The 18,317-nt window shown below is 38.9% G+C and overlaps 1 protein-coding gene across 4 annotated transcripts in view; it reads right to left on the bottom strand.

Moving 5' to 3' along the window:
- RTN3 (reticulon 3) overlaps nucleotides 1-18,317 on the bottom strand; it is a 49,124-nt gene that overhangs the window by 10,568 nt on the left and 20,239 nt on the right. The window contains exon 1 of one of the 4 annotated variants that reach the window (XM_078148921.1): nucleotides 14,897-17,201. The exons of the other annotated variants lie outside the window; for them this stretch is intronic. Coding sequence (XP_078005047.1) covers nucleotides 14,897-17,165 — 2,269 coding nt within the window. The 5' untranslated portion in view covers nucleotides 17,166-17,201. Of the gene's footprint in view, nucleotides 1-14,896; nucleotides 17,202-18,317 lie in introns of those variants that run through there. 4 annotated transcript variants of the gene reach the window in all.

The raw sequence follows: 18,317 nt of genomic DNA, 5'->3' as shown, positions 1-18,317 counted from the left end.
TACAGATCTTGCCACTATGCCTGCTCTACAGCATAAGGAATGAAGAAGGGGCAAAAACGACTCATTTTCCTTTTAACTTTTGTTTATATGGTCTTTTTACAAAATTCATAAATGAAAACCGTGTGTCGTATTATCGTTTCTTACCTAATTTATGAGCATACTCAATGAGTCAGATCCTACTAAGTCACAGGCAGAGGTTACATTACTTAAATATTAAAACCACAATTTCAGAACCCAGCCTAAGTCAATGGAACCCTTCCTTCAACCAACGGTTTTGGATCTGCTCTGAATACAAGAGAAGATAACCTCTTGTCCAGGATACAATAAAAAGAAGAAAACGAAAACAAAGTAACGCAATATGGTGTTCCTAGGGTCAGTATACACTCGGTCCAGAGTATTCGCTTTGAGTCTGTTGATGACGCTCCCATGAGTTTGACCTGGGGCTCCTTTCAGGAGGTGATTGGTAGATAGCTTTCATTGTCTCTCTGCCCTTTTGTTCCAATGTGTCTGGACAGTCTTCTTTCATGCTTTCTTGAAATATGATATCCAGGCTCTTTTCTTTGGTCGTGGCTTTCAGGGAGTCCAGTGGTTCTTACATCATCCTCTCCTTGATCCATTTTCCAAGTCAGCCATTTTTGATGAGATACCTAAGGTTTTCTTCTATTTTTTCAAACTTCTGATTTTAATATTGCTTACTGTCTCAGAAGTCAACTTCTATTTGGTGTATTCTCAATTTTAGGGTGTCTGCTACTTGGGTAAGATTTTGTACTACAACAAAAGGTTTGGGGAAAAAAAGTTTGTACTGTGTTAAGCTATTTACTTTCTTTCTAAGTCTGTATTCCAAAGCTCTCATTTTTAGAAATTAAGATTTTTTTTAAAACAAAAGATTCACCTTCTTTTCCTCCAACTTCTCAACACTTTCTCTGCTTCCACTTGCTTAAGAAAGCAAGAAAAACAAAATGCCTAGTTAAAACACGTATAATCAAATAAAAGTAAAATCCCAGCACTGGCCATGTAAAAAAAAAAAAAGTTTCCATCTCTACTCCGAGCCTACAGGTAGCCTGTTTCATCATGAATCTTGTGGAATTATAGCTGACATGGTGCTGCACAGTGTTACTAAGACGTCTAAAGCTGATTGTCTTTACAATACTGTTGTTATTGTCCAAATCGTTGTCCTCATTCCACTCACTTCACTCTCCAGCGGTTCATACATGTCTTCCCAAGTTTCTCTGAAACCATTCCCTTTGTCATTTCTTACAAAGCACAAAAATATTCTATCATATTCACATGCCATAACTTGTTCAGCCACTTCCCAACGGATGGGCCCTCCCTCAGTTCCATTCTTTGACAGCACAAAAAAAGCTGCTCTAAGTATTTTTGTACATATAGGTCCTTTCCTCTCTTTGGTCTCTCTGGGATATAGTCTCCTCTTTTTTGCCTGGTAATACAAAAAGTACAAATTGGGGCCAGGATGTCATCAACAAAGCTAACATTTATATAGCACTTACTATGTGCCGGGAACTGTGCTAAGCACTTCACAAATATTATCTCATTTGATTCTCACAACAACCCTGGGAGGTAAGTGCTATTATCATCCCCATTTCACAGATGAGGAAACTGAGGCAAGCAGTGGTAAAGTGATTTCTCCAGAGACACACAGCATCTAAGTGTCTTGAGGGCAGATTTGAACTCAGGTCTTCCTGACTCCAGGCCCAGCACTCTACCTACTGTGTCACCTAGCTGCCACAGAATCATAGGACAAATCCTCCCCACCCCTTCCCTCTCATTAGCTAACTCTGATAAGTCAGAAAACATCCCACTCACACATTATCACTTCCTTCAGCCAATTACTGCATTCAAAGATCACAAAGTATACATCTGGAGATAGATCTCCTGAAAACATAAAACCATCTCTACCATCAGTCAGAGATGGGACTTGTCCTACACAAAATGAGAAAACTGGGAAGCCTTCTTTGGACCTGCCACACCACTGCAACAGAGGGAAATCCAAACCCCACCCCACCCTGGATACTAACACGGAGGCCTGCTCTTGTGGTGTCCCACTCCCATCCTCACCTGGCTGTAAGAAATATCTTCTAATATACGACGTCCTAAAAGTCTTACAACTGCACCCGGACTTTTGGAACACGTGTCCCCACTGGACACAGAGGTTTTATGGCCACATTTTCAGACTTCTGACACTGATCAGGTTACCTTGTGCCTAACAGGGACCCAGGAAGAGCCTCAACGGGCGATCGGAGTGGGGGAAGGTGCTGGGGCTTGAATCTTGTGTGTGGATTTTTGTTTCCCCTACCTAGTGCAAACTCAGGGTTACCATACATAAATCATTCATTCTGAGAATAATTTGTAGCCAAATAAAGGAAATGAAAAATAGGTAGGAGAAATGAATTAATAAGCCTCTTCATTTTAAAACTCTTTGAACTCCAAGGGATATCAATTCTGTTATTTCCATGAGTAAGCAACATTTCACATGAATAAAGATCTCAGGGTTCCAACAGTCTGTACCGATCCGTATGATTCAACAAGGTGTCATGAACAGTCAGACAAAAAGCCATGCTGTCCTAAGCTACTTTAAATGACACATTTTCCAGAAAAGTGGTCAGAAATCTTCTATATGAGGCCCCATGCTTAGCACTGGGCCTGAAGCCAGAAGACTGGAGTTCAAATGCGGTCTCAGACACTTAACTAGCCAGGTGACCCTAAACAAGTCACTTAACGTCTGTCTCAGTTTCCTCATATGTAAAATGGAATTGCAAAATAGCTTGCTGGGAGGGTAAAGTGAGAAAATATTTGTGAAGTGCTTTGCAAAACTTAAAGTGCTATATAAATGCTGGTTAAGATAATGTTCAATTCCATGCAACATTTTAAGACCATATACAAGCTGGAGAGCATTTCGGATGCATTAGTGCATTAAGCGACTGGAGACTGTACCAATATGAAGACTGACTGAAACAACTGAATTGTTTAGCCTAGAGAAACCTGGGGGAGGGGCAGCTAGGCGGTGCCATGGATAGAGCTCCAGTCTTGAAGTCAGGAGGACCTGAGTTCAAATCTGGCCTCAAACACTTGATACTTACTAGCTGTGTGACCCCGGTCAAGTCACTTAACCCTGACTGCTTCCCCAGAAAAAAAAAAAAAAAGAGAAAAACGTGGGGGAGAGGCAATAATAACTTTCCAGCCTTGTTCTTCTTATTCTAAGAGGGCTGGACTAGGGATAATAGGCTAAAAGTTGCAGAAAAGAACTTTTAACTCAACATATGAAAAAACTTTCCAACTATCAAAAAGCGTCTGAAAGTGGAATAAGCACTTTGATGGAGAGTGGGTTCCTTTTCAACTTTTGCATTAGATGGCCTTCAATGTTGGTTCCAATTCTGTGATTTCATTCAAGAGAAACACTCAGCCTTTGATAAATCTAACTATCTTCCAGGGACCCTTCCCTAATTATACAACTTCTGATCCTTAGACCTCATGCAGTATTATCTTTAACTCTAATGCTCTTATATGTCAAGCTATACTACAAAGCAACAATCATTAAACTACTTAATAACTGGTTAAAAAACAGACAAACCTAAGAGAGGCAGATTAAGAGATAAGATCAATATACAGAAGCAACCACAATAGAATAGTGCTTGACAAGCACAGAGACTCCAGACACTTGGGAAAGGAAAAAACCATTAGAAAAACGGCAAAGCAGTTTGGCAGAAATTAGGTAAAGACCAACATCTCATACTATGTTATCAAGATAAATTCCAAACACATGAGACTTTCACGCGGTGACATCAAAAACAAATTATAGAGGAACAAGGAAAAAAATACATTTCTGACCTATGGAGAGGGGAAGATTTCATAACCCAACAAGAGATAATCTCAACTGATAAATGGTCAAAGGATATGAACAGGCAGAAATAAGCTAAGGAAAAAAAGGTAGAACAATATTGTTGGGAAGCTATAGGAAAACAGCTATGCTATTGCACTACTGGTGATGTTCAGCCACTCCGGAAAGCAATTTCTGGAACTCTGCCTCAAGTCATTAAACTGTGCATGCCTCTGACCCAGAAACAGGCTACTACTAGGCCTCTATAGCCCAAAGAATTCAAAGAAAGAGAAAAAGGACTTATTTGTACAATAATATTTATAGCAACTATTTTTTTTTTTTGGTGAGGCAACTGGTGTTGACTTGCCCAGAGTCACACAGCTAGTAAATGTTATGTGTCTGAGGCCGGATTTAACTCAAGTCTTCCTGAATCCAGGGCTGTGCTCTACCCACCGCGTCACCTAGTTGCCCCAATATAGCAACTATTTTTGTAGAGGTTTGCTGAAACCAAACTTAATAGAATATTATGATGCCTTAAATGGACGGTTTCAGAGAAACTTGGTAAGACTTGTCTAAATTAATGAAGAGTGAAGTGAGCAGTACCAGGTCAATCAGCCAATAAACATTTAAGTGCCTACTACATGCCAGGCATTGTGTTAAGTGCTGGGAATACAAAAAGACAGCATCTCTCCTCTAGCATCTCACAAGCTAACGAAAGACACACAACAAGCAAAAAATGTGTACAGACAAGCCATATGTAGGATCAAAAAGAGAATAATTAGAAGAAGGATGACACTAGAATCAGGAGGAGTTGGGAAAAGCTTCTTGTAGAAGACGAAAGTTCAGCTGGGACTTAAATGAAGGGAAGCCAGGAGCATTTCAGGCATCGGGGACCAGAAAATCCCTGCAGCTGAGAGATGGCATGTCTAGTTCGTGGAACAACAAGGAGGCCAATGTTACCACATCAAAAAGTATTTGTCAGGGAATAAGGGGTAAGAAGACTAGAAAGGTAGGAGGGGGATCGGTTATGAAGGACTTTGAACACCAAATGAGCAATTTATAATATATTATAAAGAAAAATGTGAGAACTGAGAACAAAGGATGAAGCATGTGATCCACATCCCAACAGACATGTGAAAGGGATGCACAATACAGAGTGAGACAGACAAATTTTTATATATGGTCAATGTAGGAATGTGCTTTGCTTAACTATGTGTATTTGTTACAAGGGTTTTTTTCCCCTTTTTCTTGTTTTTGTTCAATGGGAGTAAAGAGTAGGAAGAGAAAATAAATGCTTGTTAATCGAAAATTTTTACACGAAAATTTTTTTTCGGGAGAGAACATAACGAAGATGTCATGGAAAAATAATCAAGATCTGGCAACTTATTGGATGGGGAAAGTATTGAGTAATGAATAGAGAGAACAAAGTTGAGAATGACTCAGGTTGTGAATCTCGGTAACCGGAAAGATTGTGCCACCCTCAACAGAATTAGGGAAGGAAAAAGATGAGTTTCAGGGGAAAGACAATGAGTTGTCTTTTGGGCAAGCTGAGTTTGAAATGCCTAAGAGGCCTTCAATGGGATGCAGGTGATGCAGAACTGCGGCTCAGAAGGGAAGACTAGAACAAAATTTATAGATATATAAGTCATCTGTATAGAGGTGACAAGTGACTTCATGGTAACCTCTCCTGTAACTAGTTATCAAGTGCTGCTGATTCCCTCTCTGTAAAATGTCTCCTACGTTTTATAGCCTTAGCTAGCACAAGACGTCTATTCTCACATACCCGGACTATTACAATAATCCTCTAACAGGTGTCCCTATTTTATTCTTTCTTCCATTAAATCCATCCTTTATGCCACTAAAACTTTTTAATAAAAATCTTCTTTGTTATGAATTTGGTAAACATTCAGAAACATGGTAATTTCTGTACACAAGTAAAAGAAAAAGAATTGTATACAAAACTATGAACTGCCATTATGGAAGACTTGGTTTTTAAAATACATAATGAATTTAACTGTCTTTGTCTCTTTCTGAATTTATTTCTGCTCTTTTATGTGTTTTCAAAACATTTCACTGACACATATCTTCCTGGCATCACTATCATTACTTCCCACTCCTCCAGCCCCTCCCTGTAATAAGTATAATCAAGAAGAACTAATGTGGCTAAAAACCTATCTCATCCCGAACTCTTCCAGAACACCTCTCTGCCAAGAAGCAGAGAGCAAGATTCATCAATGGGGCGTCACACAGCATTAATCAGTGTTCCCAGTCTTTCAAAGTTACACTCCTTTCCAAGGCTGAAGTCATATTAACTTTTCTCATACACAGATCAGGGCCTGTCACTTGTCTGTTAAGTAAGCTTCAGTGGTTCCTTATTCTACTGCATGGATCTTTAACCTGGAGTCCTTGGATGAGTTTCAGGAGACCTGTGAACTTGGATGGGAAAAAAAAATCACATCTTTATGTCCACTGACATTTAACTGAAACTCAGCATTTCCATCAATTATGAAAGTAGGCAACTAACCACAGTATTATCAGCAGTATCTGTGACAAGAGAAATCACAGACATTTTCACATGCTACAGATACTTACAATGGTTGCATATGCACATCCCAAACTAGTTTTTATACTCTTCTATTACAGCCTTTAAATTGCCTTAATTTTAGATGTACTGTTATGTTATTTAATGCATTAATAACATTACTATATCACAGAGTTGTTAAAATATTTTTGATAACTTTAAATGTAATTGGTTTCCTTTACAATCCTATGTATTTTATTTTATTCATTCTATGGAAGGGTCCATAGGTTTTACCAGACTATCAAACAGAAAAAGGTTAGGAACTCTTGGTCTAGAATGAGTCAAGTTGAAACTCCTAGCATTCAAACACCTCTGCTATTCAGAACCACCCTTCGTCCCTTCCAGTCTTACACTACACTTCCACTCTCCACAAACTCTAATCTCCGGACCACTTGGCCTTATCATGGCTTCTCAAACAGGCCCACTAATTTCCCCTGACACACTTCTGCTTTGCTCCCATGTATTTTAGGAAGTTGTGTTAATGTCTTATCTTCCTAATGTAGACCTAAGCTCCGAGAGAGGATCCCATTTTATTTTAAACTCTGTATCTTCTCCCACCATCTACTACAATTCCCTGCTTACAACAGGAGATTAATTAATATTTGTTTATTGAAAACAGTGCTAGTTCTTGGTCTCCCTCATATATTCTGGTCTAGGGCTTAGCAATCCATGGTACAAGACTGGTTTCCACTCAGTGGAAGGCACAATGCCAATCCAATTAATGGGAATTCTAAGGGAAAATGTTATTTCTGCTATATTTATGTGAGTTGCATGATATATTTAAATAGTTAAATGTTTACATTTTATTCAGAACAGGGAAAAGAATCTTTCCATTCTCAATCACCACACACCCTGCCAGAGCTTGAAGGAGTGGAAGAATGAGGAGGAGGTAGTGACAGCTAGTGCCAGGAACCAGTACTGTTTTAGGCCTCCTGAGGGAGCACTGGGATAAGCTCACATCTGAATGGGAGGTTGAAAGACAAAAAAGGTAGGTTACAAGGAGGGACACGTGACACTCAAAACAACAAAATACAAGCAGAAATCTAGAAAACTTAGCAAAGACAAACAAAGGCAAGAAACACACTGAACTGGTAAAACCTTCATTTCAATTTAAATCAAGCTTCCAAAATGTTCTTAAAATCTCATTTACTCACAACAGTCGCATTACAAATAGAGCATACATAAGTGTTAAAATGCTAAAAATGTATTGTAGATACGAGAAACCCACAGATGAAACCTGGGTTAACTTCTTCTGAAAGACCACTGATCCCTAGAGTCTAGTCTGCACGTTGTTCAGAAAAGGAAAAATCAAGGCAACTCAAGAAATTTCAATTCAACAGCTCTATATGCTACAAGCACTCTCTTTGTCCTTATCACGTGAGTGAACACACATAAAGTACTTTGGAAAACTACAGAATGCTAGCTATGATGATCACTCCCACCCCCAATCACTGCTCGATCTACCTGAAACTGTCACTGGAAATAATTTGGCTTACTTCAAAATGTAGGTGCCCTTTTATTTGATTTTGGAAAAAAAATTATTTTAGTGTTCTTGGTCCTGTCAAATCTTTTAACAGCAGAAACTGACTTGAGGATAGAACGTACAACTATTGCCTTCCCTGTTAAACAGTGGCAGTCTCCAGGTGTCTACTTGTATCTTCAGCATCTAGCAGTGTTCTGCATATAGTAACTGATTGTTAGTAAATGCCTTTTCATTCCTTCAGACACATAGTTTGGTGAACAAAAATTATACTTTTAGAAAGCTGCATGAACGTCTGTTAAATATCTAATTAACAGTGAATAAAATTTCTGACAAAAGATTAAACCTACCTTTTGCTCCTATACATTATTTATCCAGGCTTCTTGCAGTAACCCATTTACACTGAAGGGGAGCAGCAATTGAAAAGTTAGGCCAAGGAAAAGAACATTCAGACCAACGCTTATTAAGTTCCATAAATTAGCCTCCTCACCCTTTTCTTTTTTAACTGCTGCTACTAGGAGAGGCCTGTTCAGTCACTTCCACTGGGCTGGTTTTAATCCAGGTTTCCAAAGTCTCTATCAGAGGGCTAGAGACACTATTCAAATGTTCATATGAAAAAGAATAAGATGGAGTAGAATATGAGTTGTAGCCTGTTATAACTTTTCCTTTAAAAAAAAGTCCCACTCCCAATTACCATCCACTAGAGCTTTCTTTCCTTACAATGTAGAGATACTGGTTTAGGGTCTAATGATTATATTCCAATATGACTGGCATTCTTGAAGGAAATGTTGATATAAATTTAATAAAAAATGTTGATATAAAATGAAGATGGCCAAGACAGCTAGTTACCTCATTTTATAATCCATTTAAAGAAAAAGCAGTAGACTTTTATTTTATCCAGATTGACTTTGTCTTGCCAGCTTTTTACAAAGCTTAGCCTAACCATTTTTCAAGTTGTAAATAAAGAATTACTTTAATCAGATGATATTTTAAATTTTAATTCAACTTTTATAGGTGGTAAAATGGGTTAACGATCTGCTTTGCTATAGATTTGTTCAGTCAAATAAATCACCCTCAAAATGGCACAGAAGCAGCATTGACAAAGAGCACAACGCTGTTACTGTGAAATATGGACACGCATGCTCTCTTTCTATGGATAAGTCTGGCCACAGCCCAAAAATCTGTGGGAACATTTTCAAGCCAGCATTTCCTTCAGACTCAGAAAAAAAATAGTTTTTCCTCCATTAGAACAACCCTGCCTCCTCCTCTGCACTCAAACAGATTCATAATACACAGAAAACAAAGTATCATTGACTACCTCATACACAACACAGCTGAGGGGTAAATATAGAAATGAATCAGAAATTGCAGACTTGCCTAGATAAAGGATCAAACAGAAGTATAATACAAACTTTAAAATACAATCCATAATAGCCACTGAACAGGGATGGACACACACATACACCCTTCCTACTGTTCAGTTACATCCATTCTTTACATGTATTAGGCAATGGTTTTTCTCCAAGGAAGAAATAAACTGATAGGATTAAATTTAGTTGGTAGAGGGCATTAGGCCTAAAATCTAAGATTTATATAAGAAACAAATGCCTTGGCCTTTTAACTACAGAAAATTCCTCAAATGTACAGGCCTGTAAGCTTCTTGCACCCCAGAGTGAGATAAGGGATAAGGTTATGCGAAGAAGCAGAAGGTGGCACCTGAACAGTAAGGGCATTTCTGCTATGGAGCCCACTTGTACAAAGATATGGAAACAGGAGATGGAATGTCCTATACAGAGAAGCCACAAAAGGCCAGTCTGACTGAAATGGCCAGTGTGTAAAGACAAAAATAAACATCAATGTTCTTCTGCATAGCCACAAAGCATGGACTATCATAATCTCCAAACAATCAAACTATATAGGTTGTCCAAATGGCACTAGCTGTGGATATGAGTAGAGTATATTATCAATGACAACTTAAGTAAAATAAGAGAACCTATAAATGAGCAATCATTAAAAAAGGAGTCAATGATTTAACAAAAGCAAGCAAGGACAATCTAAGTGCTGCACTAGTACTTAGGGGGAAAGTCCTTCCCCTCCAACTGCTACACACATACATTGGTGGTGCCACTGCAAAGAATTCACATTAGGCCACAGTCCAAAACTATACTTGATGAGAAGCCACAGTCTGTGATCTACACCACTGGAGTAAATGCACACATAAACCAGTTCACAGAGCCACAGACAAACTACCAAAATATTAAAATGGGGGGAGGGGGGGAAGAGAATCTGAGCAGAGGCAAACGAAGTGGAAATCTTCGAGATCTGAGGTAGTATTATGAAGGAGACTGGGAAGAAGGATAGCCTGAGAAGGTTCCAAAGAGTATTTTAAAGTAAGGATGATGACATGGTACTTCCCCTTCCACATGAAGCCTCACTTCCAATAAAAGTTACCTGAATAAGAAGCAGGTATAATAAAGTGGCTAAACAGAAAGGTTGTAAGCAAACTGAGATCTGTTAGGAGAGGAGAGGTTTGTCAGGAGATTGGCTTAGGCTTGAAGCCCAACCACTAAGATCTTGAATTTTCTACAAAGCAGAGGTACTCTTTAAGTATCTGAGCAGATGTGATCAAAATGTTTACATAGCCTGGAAGGAGAAAGCGCCAGGAGTCATTTATAAAGAACTGGACATTCTCTTTTCAATCATTTCCCCTATAACCATTTGTTTACTATGAGAAAAATGGATGAGATCCAAGGGTAAGTCTTACCACACTCTGTGAATTTTCTCTGAAAACATGCCAATGTCACTGAAATTTTTTTTTTTAACAATTCTTAGCAATCCTAGAAGATAATATATAAGATGATTTACAAAAACCTCCAGGTTGCTTCACTTTCTCTCCTTCCTCAATGATTAGTAATGGGTGTAGTTTTCCTCTCTAAACTAACTTTTGTTATCATTCTCCTTCATGTCATCAATCCTTGGTGATTTCACACTCAAATTAATGACAATTCTAACACCACAGCAATGGACTTTTCCATCTCTATCACCTATGATGGAAAGCTAGGCTGAGATGACATCTCAGACCTCACCATCACCTGAAATTGTTTGACCACCAAGATTCAGAACTTTGAAATTCCCTCTGATACCCACCCTCTGGACCTTCCAATTCTCACTGCCTCAGTTCCTCTGAATCTGCTTTTATCTCATGAATTCCAGCTTTTTGAACTCTATTATCCCTGTCCATTGCCTAAATATAAAGCTTTACTTCTCTTCTCTTTAGTCTTGAACCTACAGTTAAGCCTTTTCAACAAGGCCTTGTCCTCCAGTCTTGAATTTCTCTCTCCAAGAGTTCATCAGCCCCCATCATCTCTGTCAAGGTGACCCCCAGAGCTACACAAACAGCCCTCATTCCCCTCGTGTGCCCTAGGCCTACAAGGCCACACGCCTATTAGGCATTTCCAACTGGACGTGACTCATTAGCACTCAAACTAAACCATGTGAAATTCAAACCAGAATGTATTGTCTCTCCCTATTTAACTTCCCTATTTTTGTCAAGGTTCCACCATCTTGCCAGTCACCCAGAGTCTTCTCTATTCCTCACTCTTGCCCTCACCTCACACATCTCCAACCCCTGTATTTACTTATATGTGTGCTATTTTCCTATGTTCCCGAATATAAACTGCTGGAAGGCAGGAATTGTTTTTGTCTTTGTATCATGAGCAGCTGGCAAAAACACTTACTATTCCTGCCCTACTAATTCATAGTCACAGATGACTTCAACTCATCATAATAGGCACTTAAATGTTTGTTGACTTCATCACTCCTACTCCAAACCCTGAAGTCCAACACCAAAGTAGGAAGCCGCAAAGACGTGCTGCCTGGAGTCCACTACAAATGTATGCTTGCCTCACCTGTGGAGAACAGAGCAATTCTATGGCACACTCTTCACCAATAAGTCTCTTCAAGCTCCTAAATCTACTCCCAACACACTCAATAGACTATCTTGCTTCCTTTTTTACTAAGGAAGCTAAAGCCAAGCTTGGAGAACTTTATCTCCTCCAAACCTATCTTTACCCATCTCCTCTTTTATTTTACTCTCCAGAATATGAAATGATTCCTTCCTCTTGCACTCCTTTTCTTCTTCCTCATGTTACCACACAAATAAGGCATGAAAAAAGTATCCAAATCACAGCAATTTAATTGTATTACTTGTGTTGCTGGTCCAAGCTAGAGTTTACTCATGAGGGAATAAACAGACTTTAGAACATCATTTTTAGAACCTGAATGTTTAGGCTGGCATGTGATATACAGCTCTTTTATAACCTATTAGAAGAAACTCATCACAGAATTATATACGAATCTACCGCTTATAGCTCTTTCTAAAGCAAATTACCATTCAACAACCAGAAGCTATCCATAGGCTCATACATCTAGAACTGGCAGGAACCCAAGAGGGCATCTAGTCCAACTCTTCATTTTACAAATGAGGAAACTGGAGTCCATCAAGGTGAAGTAACTTCCCCAAGCTCAGAGAGTTGGCATCAGTGGTAATCACCATAGTAGTCATAAGGCTTTAACCCAAACAACCCTGTGATCATTTTAACCAAGAATGAAATTGGAAGCATAACAGTGAAGTTGTTTTCTCTAAGGTGAAGCCAAGTGTAAGTAAGAGCTAGAATTAAAAATCTGAGTTCTGGATCATAATTTTACTATTACACCATTAAAGAAAGAGCTAGTACAGCACTGAAGAAGAAATAGTAAAAAATCTGATGTGACTTGGTTTAACCACTGGAAAACAGCAATAGTAGCTTTCTTTTAGTTTGTGAGGTAGCAGCTAAGAATTACTCAGTTCAATGCCCATTATTTGCCAACTAGGTTATTACTACATATGACAGTAGCTTAAAATGCCTTTTCATCTAAAAAAAATTTATTCTGAACTTTTGACGCCAAATAAAATGGGTATTGCTATATACAGAGAATGAAAAAGAACTGTGCATCAAACTGTGGATCTCTATTATGTACAACTTGCTTTTCTTTTTAAAAATAAATTCAACATGTAGCTTTCAAAGTTGTCTTGCTTCTCTATAATACTCTTCCTGGCCTTTCTTCTGTGCTTTTTAAAAAAATGCTTCAATGATCTCATTTTATTTTGTTTCTCATATTTTAAATGGAAGGCAAAGGCCATCCAAGCTCAAAGCCCTGAAGTCTTCTTGGACTTTCTTTCATCTGCTAAATCTATTCAGCCTGAAGTCCTGTTACAGTAGTTTATTTCGTAATACTTTTTGTATCGCTTTCTCTCCATTCCTGATTTCTGTCTCATTAAGGTCTTCATCACCTAAAGCCTAAATGACTGCAAAAACCTCCTAAGGTTGATTTTCCTGCCTCTGGTCTGTCTCCTTCCAATCCATCCTGCACACTACAATCATATCAATCTTTACGGAACACAATTCTGATGTCAAGGCCCTCTTCAAAAATCTTGACTAATTCCTAAAGAATAAGGCTCAAATTCCTGAGTTTGTCAAAGACTTGCAACCTGTCCATCTAGACTTATTTGCCAAGACTTTCCTTTAAGAATTCTATGTACTAGCAAAATTTTATTATGTATGCAATGAGCTTTCTTGCTTTTGACAAAAGAAAGCAGCATGGACTGGCCACCTGTATTGGCCTGATCAAATCTCTATTCTGCTCTCAGTTTCCTCATGAATTAGAAGAAGTGGTTGGGGAATTTAATGTATAACTGCAATAACCAAGTTTGGCCCCAGAGAGGCCTTTTCTTCTTTGCAGAGGTAGGGGGACAATGGGTATGGATCACTGTGGTGACTATTTTTGCTGGATTTTTTTTTCCCTCCTCTTTTCCTTTTCACTCTTTATCACATGGGAAGGTTCCCTGAGGAACAGAAAGGAGAGGGATATGTTCAGAAATGACGATAATGAAAAAACAAAAGATACTAGTAACTTTTTTAATGTGGGGGGGGTTAGGAGAGATCTAAGTTCTTTTCCAACGCTATATCCTATGATACTGTTAGCCCCTTTTGACTGAAAATGTTCTCTTTTCTCCTAATTCCACCCATCCAATCCTTATGTTTTAAGGTCTAACTCAAATGCTGCCTTTTCCAAAAAGTTTCCTGTGATCCCTACAGTAAGAAGTAACTCCTACAATACCTCCTGGTATCTCTTACCTTACATTTGCATTCTACCTTGTATTATAGTTCTTTGTGTACAGAGGCAAAGTAGTATGGCATACCACCCATCCCATCTCCCTTCCCTTCACTACTAAATTTCTTGAAAAAAATCTGTCAAAACTGATGCCTCAACTTCCACACCAGTCACAATCAATCTGTAAAAAAAGCACTGAAGTGCTCATTAATCAGGCACTGTGCCAGGCACTGGGGATACAATGACCAAAGAGAAATAGTCCCTGTCCTCAGAGCATGAATTCTCTCTATCCCTTATCCACAAGAGGGCTCCAACAAAGTTACCTACTTTCAGAATGTGAAATTTCTCTGTGGTACAGGCATAGATTAATTAAAAGTTCCATTTAGCTCCTTTCCCAACAGGACCTCCTTCACCTTTTGTTCCTCAATTCATCTCACCAGTTTTGTGTTAAAACCCCACATTACAAACTGTCAACAAAATAGTGATCGTCAAGGAGTCATAGAAAGGGATAAAGACTTACTGATTTTAGTGTTCTGGAGCTCTGAGGTCAATCACTTGTTTATAGCCAAGAGAAGAAAGCCTACATATAAATCTCTTGGGATTGTCAATTTTTGTGACAGGAAAGCTCCTTTTTAGGAGTCTACTTGCTTGTGGAAATGGCAAAAACAGAGAGAAACCAAGTCAAACAACTACAAGGCTTGACCTACCCTTTTCTCTATCACATTTTTTCTTTTTAAAAAGAGCAATTTTTATCAGCATGGTTTATAGCTTAAGAAAAATTATAATTTGATCACTAATCAGAATAGGAAAATACATTACATGTTGTATTTCTAATATAAAGGGTTACCTGAGAAGTGAGTGAGAAGTCTTGTTAGGAAATGCTCATTAACCTGTTCAATCTTGCTAAGGCTGGACATCATTTCTACTTCAGCAGCTTCTTGGGGAATTCCAGGGTCAAGGCTAGAATCAGTCTTGACATCTTGATCTCTCAGGATATCATGTGACTTCTCAGGCCAAAAAGATTCTGGAGCAAACGTTGAGGTGACCTGATCTGCCGAGGTTTGTATGAAGTTCTCTTCCATGGATGCTTTCACACCCTCTTGGAAAGGCTTTATCTTCTCATCATGTCTCCCACCTAATTCTTTAAGGGCTTTAATTGTAAGCTGTTCCTGCTCTAAGTCAAGAGATGCTACTGGAGTGCTCTGACTAAGAATATCATTCTGGAGCTGACTGCCATTGGTGTTCTGGTTTGGTATAACGCATCTGTTGTTAGCATCTTTGACTCTTCGCAAAACTCCTGGAGGAAAGGCTGTTTTCAAAGTTGTACCCTCTTCCAGATCTGCTTCAAGGGCATTTACTTCAGCTAATACTTCACTTGTTTGGGTTTCTGAAAGTATTGCTATAAGGTCTTCTGGGGAGTCAACACTTTTATTCCCCCTCATGGAGTCTCCTCTTAACACTCTTGAAGTTTCTCCAGGAGAAAACTTGAGATTCTCAGTTCCAACAGGTTTCAGGGGAAGAATTTCATCCAAATTATCCGACAGCTTCATGTATTTTGCTGTGGAATCAGGGGCCATTATCTCTGGACATGAAATCTCACGAACTGGACTTTCTTCATGAACATCTGGCTGAACTTGTAAGGTTTCAAAGTCATCAACAGATTCTCTGAAGTTCTCATGTGTCTTGTTGACACTCTGACTGGATTTATCTTTGATTTCCTTTTCATCTGCTACTATCATAGTACTCTGAACAGAAACAGGTTTCTCTGCCTGAATTGTGACACCACCAGGAGCTTGGCCTAAAAGCTTCTCAGCGCCCCTTTTATCACTTTCAAATGACACATCTGTTGTCATATCTTCAATGACAGTATCATCCGATTCACCAGAACTATCAGCTTCCATCATTTCTACTAGCACAGAATTCTGCCCATTCAGTTCAACCTTCAGGGTGTCATCAGGTAAAATGACCTTTTCAGTAATCCCCTCAAGGCCTGATGATGCATATTTTCCTCCTTGAGACTCTGGTAATCGGGTAAATGTGCGACCTCCTTTCAGCACACTCTCTGCCATACCTTCAATACTGACTTTCTTTGCAGAGTCAACACCGTCAGGTGAAACTTTTTCACAGAGGGATGCTCCTGATTCAATGCTAGGACCATTCTCATGAATGGAATGTATGGGGATTTTCTGAATGTTCTGATGAGCACATATTTTAGGATGTGACACTGGAATTTCTGAAGCACATTCATTTCCATCTAACCTTGAAACTTGAGCAATGTTTTCAGAAGATTTTTCTGGCTGTTTTACTTGGGAAATTAAATCCCAAGTCAATACCTCATTGGTGAAGTTATGCATATCACTTACACACCTAGATACCTCTTCTAGGGCAGCAGTAGTTCGTGAAAACTGTCTGGTGAGCACAGCAGAGGATGGGTAATGCCTTTCCTCTTGGTTTCTCAGTGGGACTATTCTGCTACTGTCCTGTGAATTGTCTGTAGTTATCTCTGGGTCAGGATGCATTGCCCAGTTATCAAGTTCACTAGTGCTTTCCCTATAGGAGTCTTTAAACTCTTGGTCAAATGTTGCTTTGTCAATAATGACTTCAAATGGGGATTCAGGAGAATCTTTTTCCACACTGATAACACCAGAAACTTCAGATGCGGACAAAGAATGGTTACTGCTGCCTTCTGCCTCAGACTGTTCAATATGTAGTTTCTGACCATTCAGCAGAGTGAACCTGACATCAGCATCTGAAGCAGCTTCATCATCCCTAGTAGGTATCTCACTTTGGTTCTTTAACCCTTGATCTTTACCTGCATGATGCTTAGGTGGACCAGTTTCCTTTATAATGGCAGGACGTTCAGGAAAACTGGTTGGAATGGATGGACGACCACAATGTACTTCTGCTTCGGTGTCAAGGAACCCAAGAATTGCAGCTTCAATCACAGAATCTCCATTGGGCCCATGAAGCCTCTCCATCTCTTTATTAGCAGTATCAGCAAAATTGTCTTTTCCTTCTTTCGACAAAATAGGCTGGATGTCTAATACTTGGCTCTCTTCTTCATGCAATATCATGTCAGTGTTATGAATTTCAGAAGACGAAAGAAAAGAAGTCATGATTTCTGATGTGCCCTTATCAGAGCAGAGAGAGCTCAATCCCTCTGAAGTCAGGATTTGGAAGAAAAAATGTTTACAGAGTACAATACACATGAGCTAGGCAGGCAAAGCAGCATGCTTTTCATTTTAAATTTATATATGCATAAATGTGGACAAGAAAACAATGACTACACTTATCCTACAAAGCATGCATGAATCAAGAAGCCACTTCATGCTATGAATGCAATGGGGCGAAACACAGGGAAGGTTTTGGAAGCCAGGGACTTTCTTTGCAGAAACATTGAGGCAGCACAAACTATAACACCACTTTGCAGTTTTATCTATGTGGTAACAAAGCGTTGCTAAAGTTTTGTACGTTTATAACAGGACTTTTGTTCTTTCACAGTTGGGAGGCAGATGGGAAGGGGAAAAAAACTATATAAGATACATAAATTGAACAATTTCGAACCCATGGTCTTATTTCATTATAAATTCACTATTCTTTGCTGCATAATTCTGATGACCAGCCCTGGCCATTTCCCTACTTTTACTGCAGAGGTGACAAATGTGGACAGGAAACATCGCCTGTGCTCTTGGATGCAGTACGTTGATGCACTGAGTAGTTCTCATGATTGCCTTTTCTTTTAAAAATCTTTGTTACATAAGATGGCTCCCTGGGCAGAAATTTGGAAATGAAGATGACATAAAAAGAAAACGTACCACTAAAAATGATAAGACATTTAAAAAAAATAAAATTCCCTGTTCTAATCTGACCCGGTCTTGACAAGAAGGGTCCCAGGCACGGCTGGTCTTCCCTCTGAACTGCAGAGGGCACAGAGCTAGTCCTCTCTTACATGTTAACAGCCAAGAAGGTTCTGTCCTAGGCTGCTCTTATACATAGACAATTGCTTACAGGAAATAATTTGAAGGGTCTTCAAAAGACCCACCAGCTCCAAATTTTTCAACCATTTGGATTTCTTTCGTCTGAAGCAAAACCAATAGTCAGAAATCACCTTTTAACATTCAAATACTCTTGCAAAGGTAACAAATTTCACCTCATAATAATGCTCATATATAATGCTTATTATAACCTCATAATAAATGCTTATTGATATTTCATCAGATTATTTTCCAACTTCATAGCTGGTAGAGACCCCAAAACAAATAGATTTG

This window comes from Phascolarctos cinereus, unplaced genomic scaffold (genome assembly GCF_003287225.1).
Source record: "Phascolarctos cinereus isolate Bilbo 61053 unplaced genomic scaffold, phaCin_HiC Scaffold_9;HRSCAF=440, whole genome shotgun sequence".
Lineage (NCBI taxonomy): Eukaryota > Metazoa > Chordata > Mammalia > Diprotodontia > Phascolarctidae > Phascolarctos > Phascolarctos cinereus.
The sequence above is the reverse complement of the archived record's forward strand: the minus strand, read 5'-3'. Positions and strand labels throughout refer to the sequence as shown.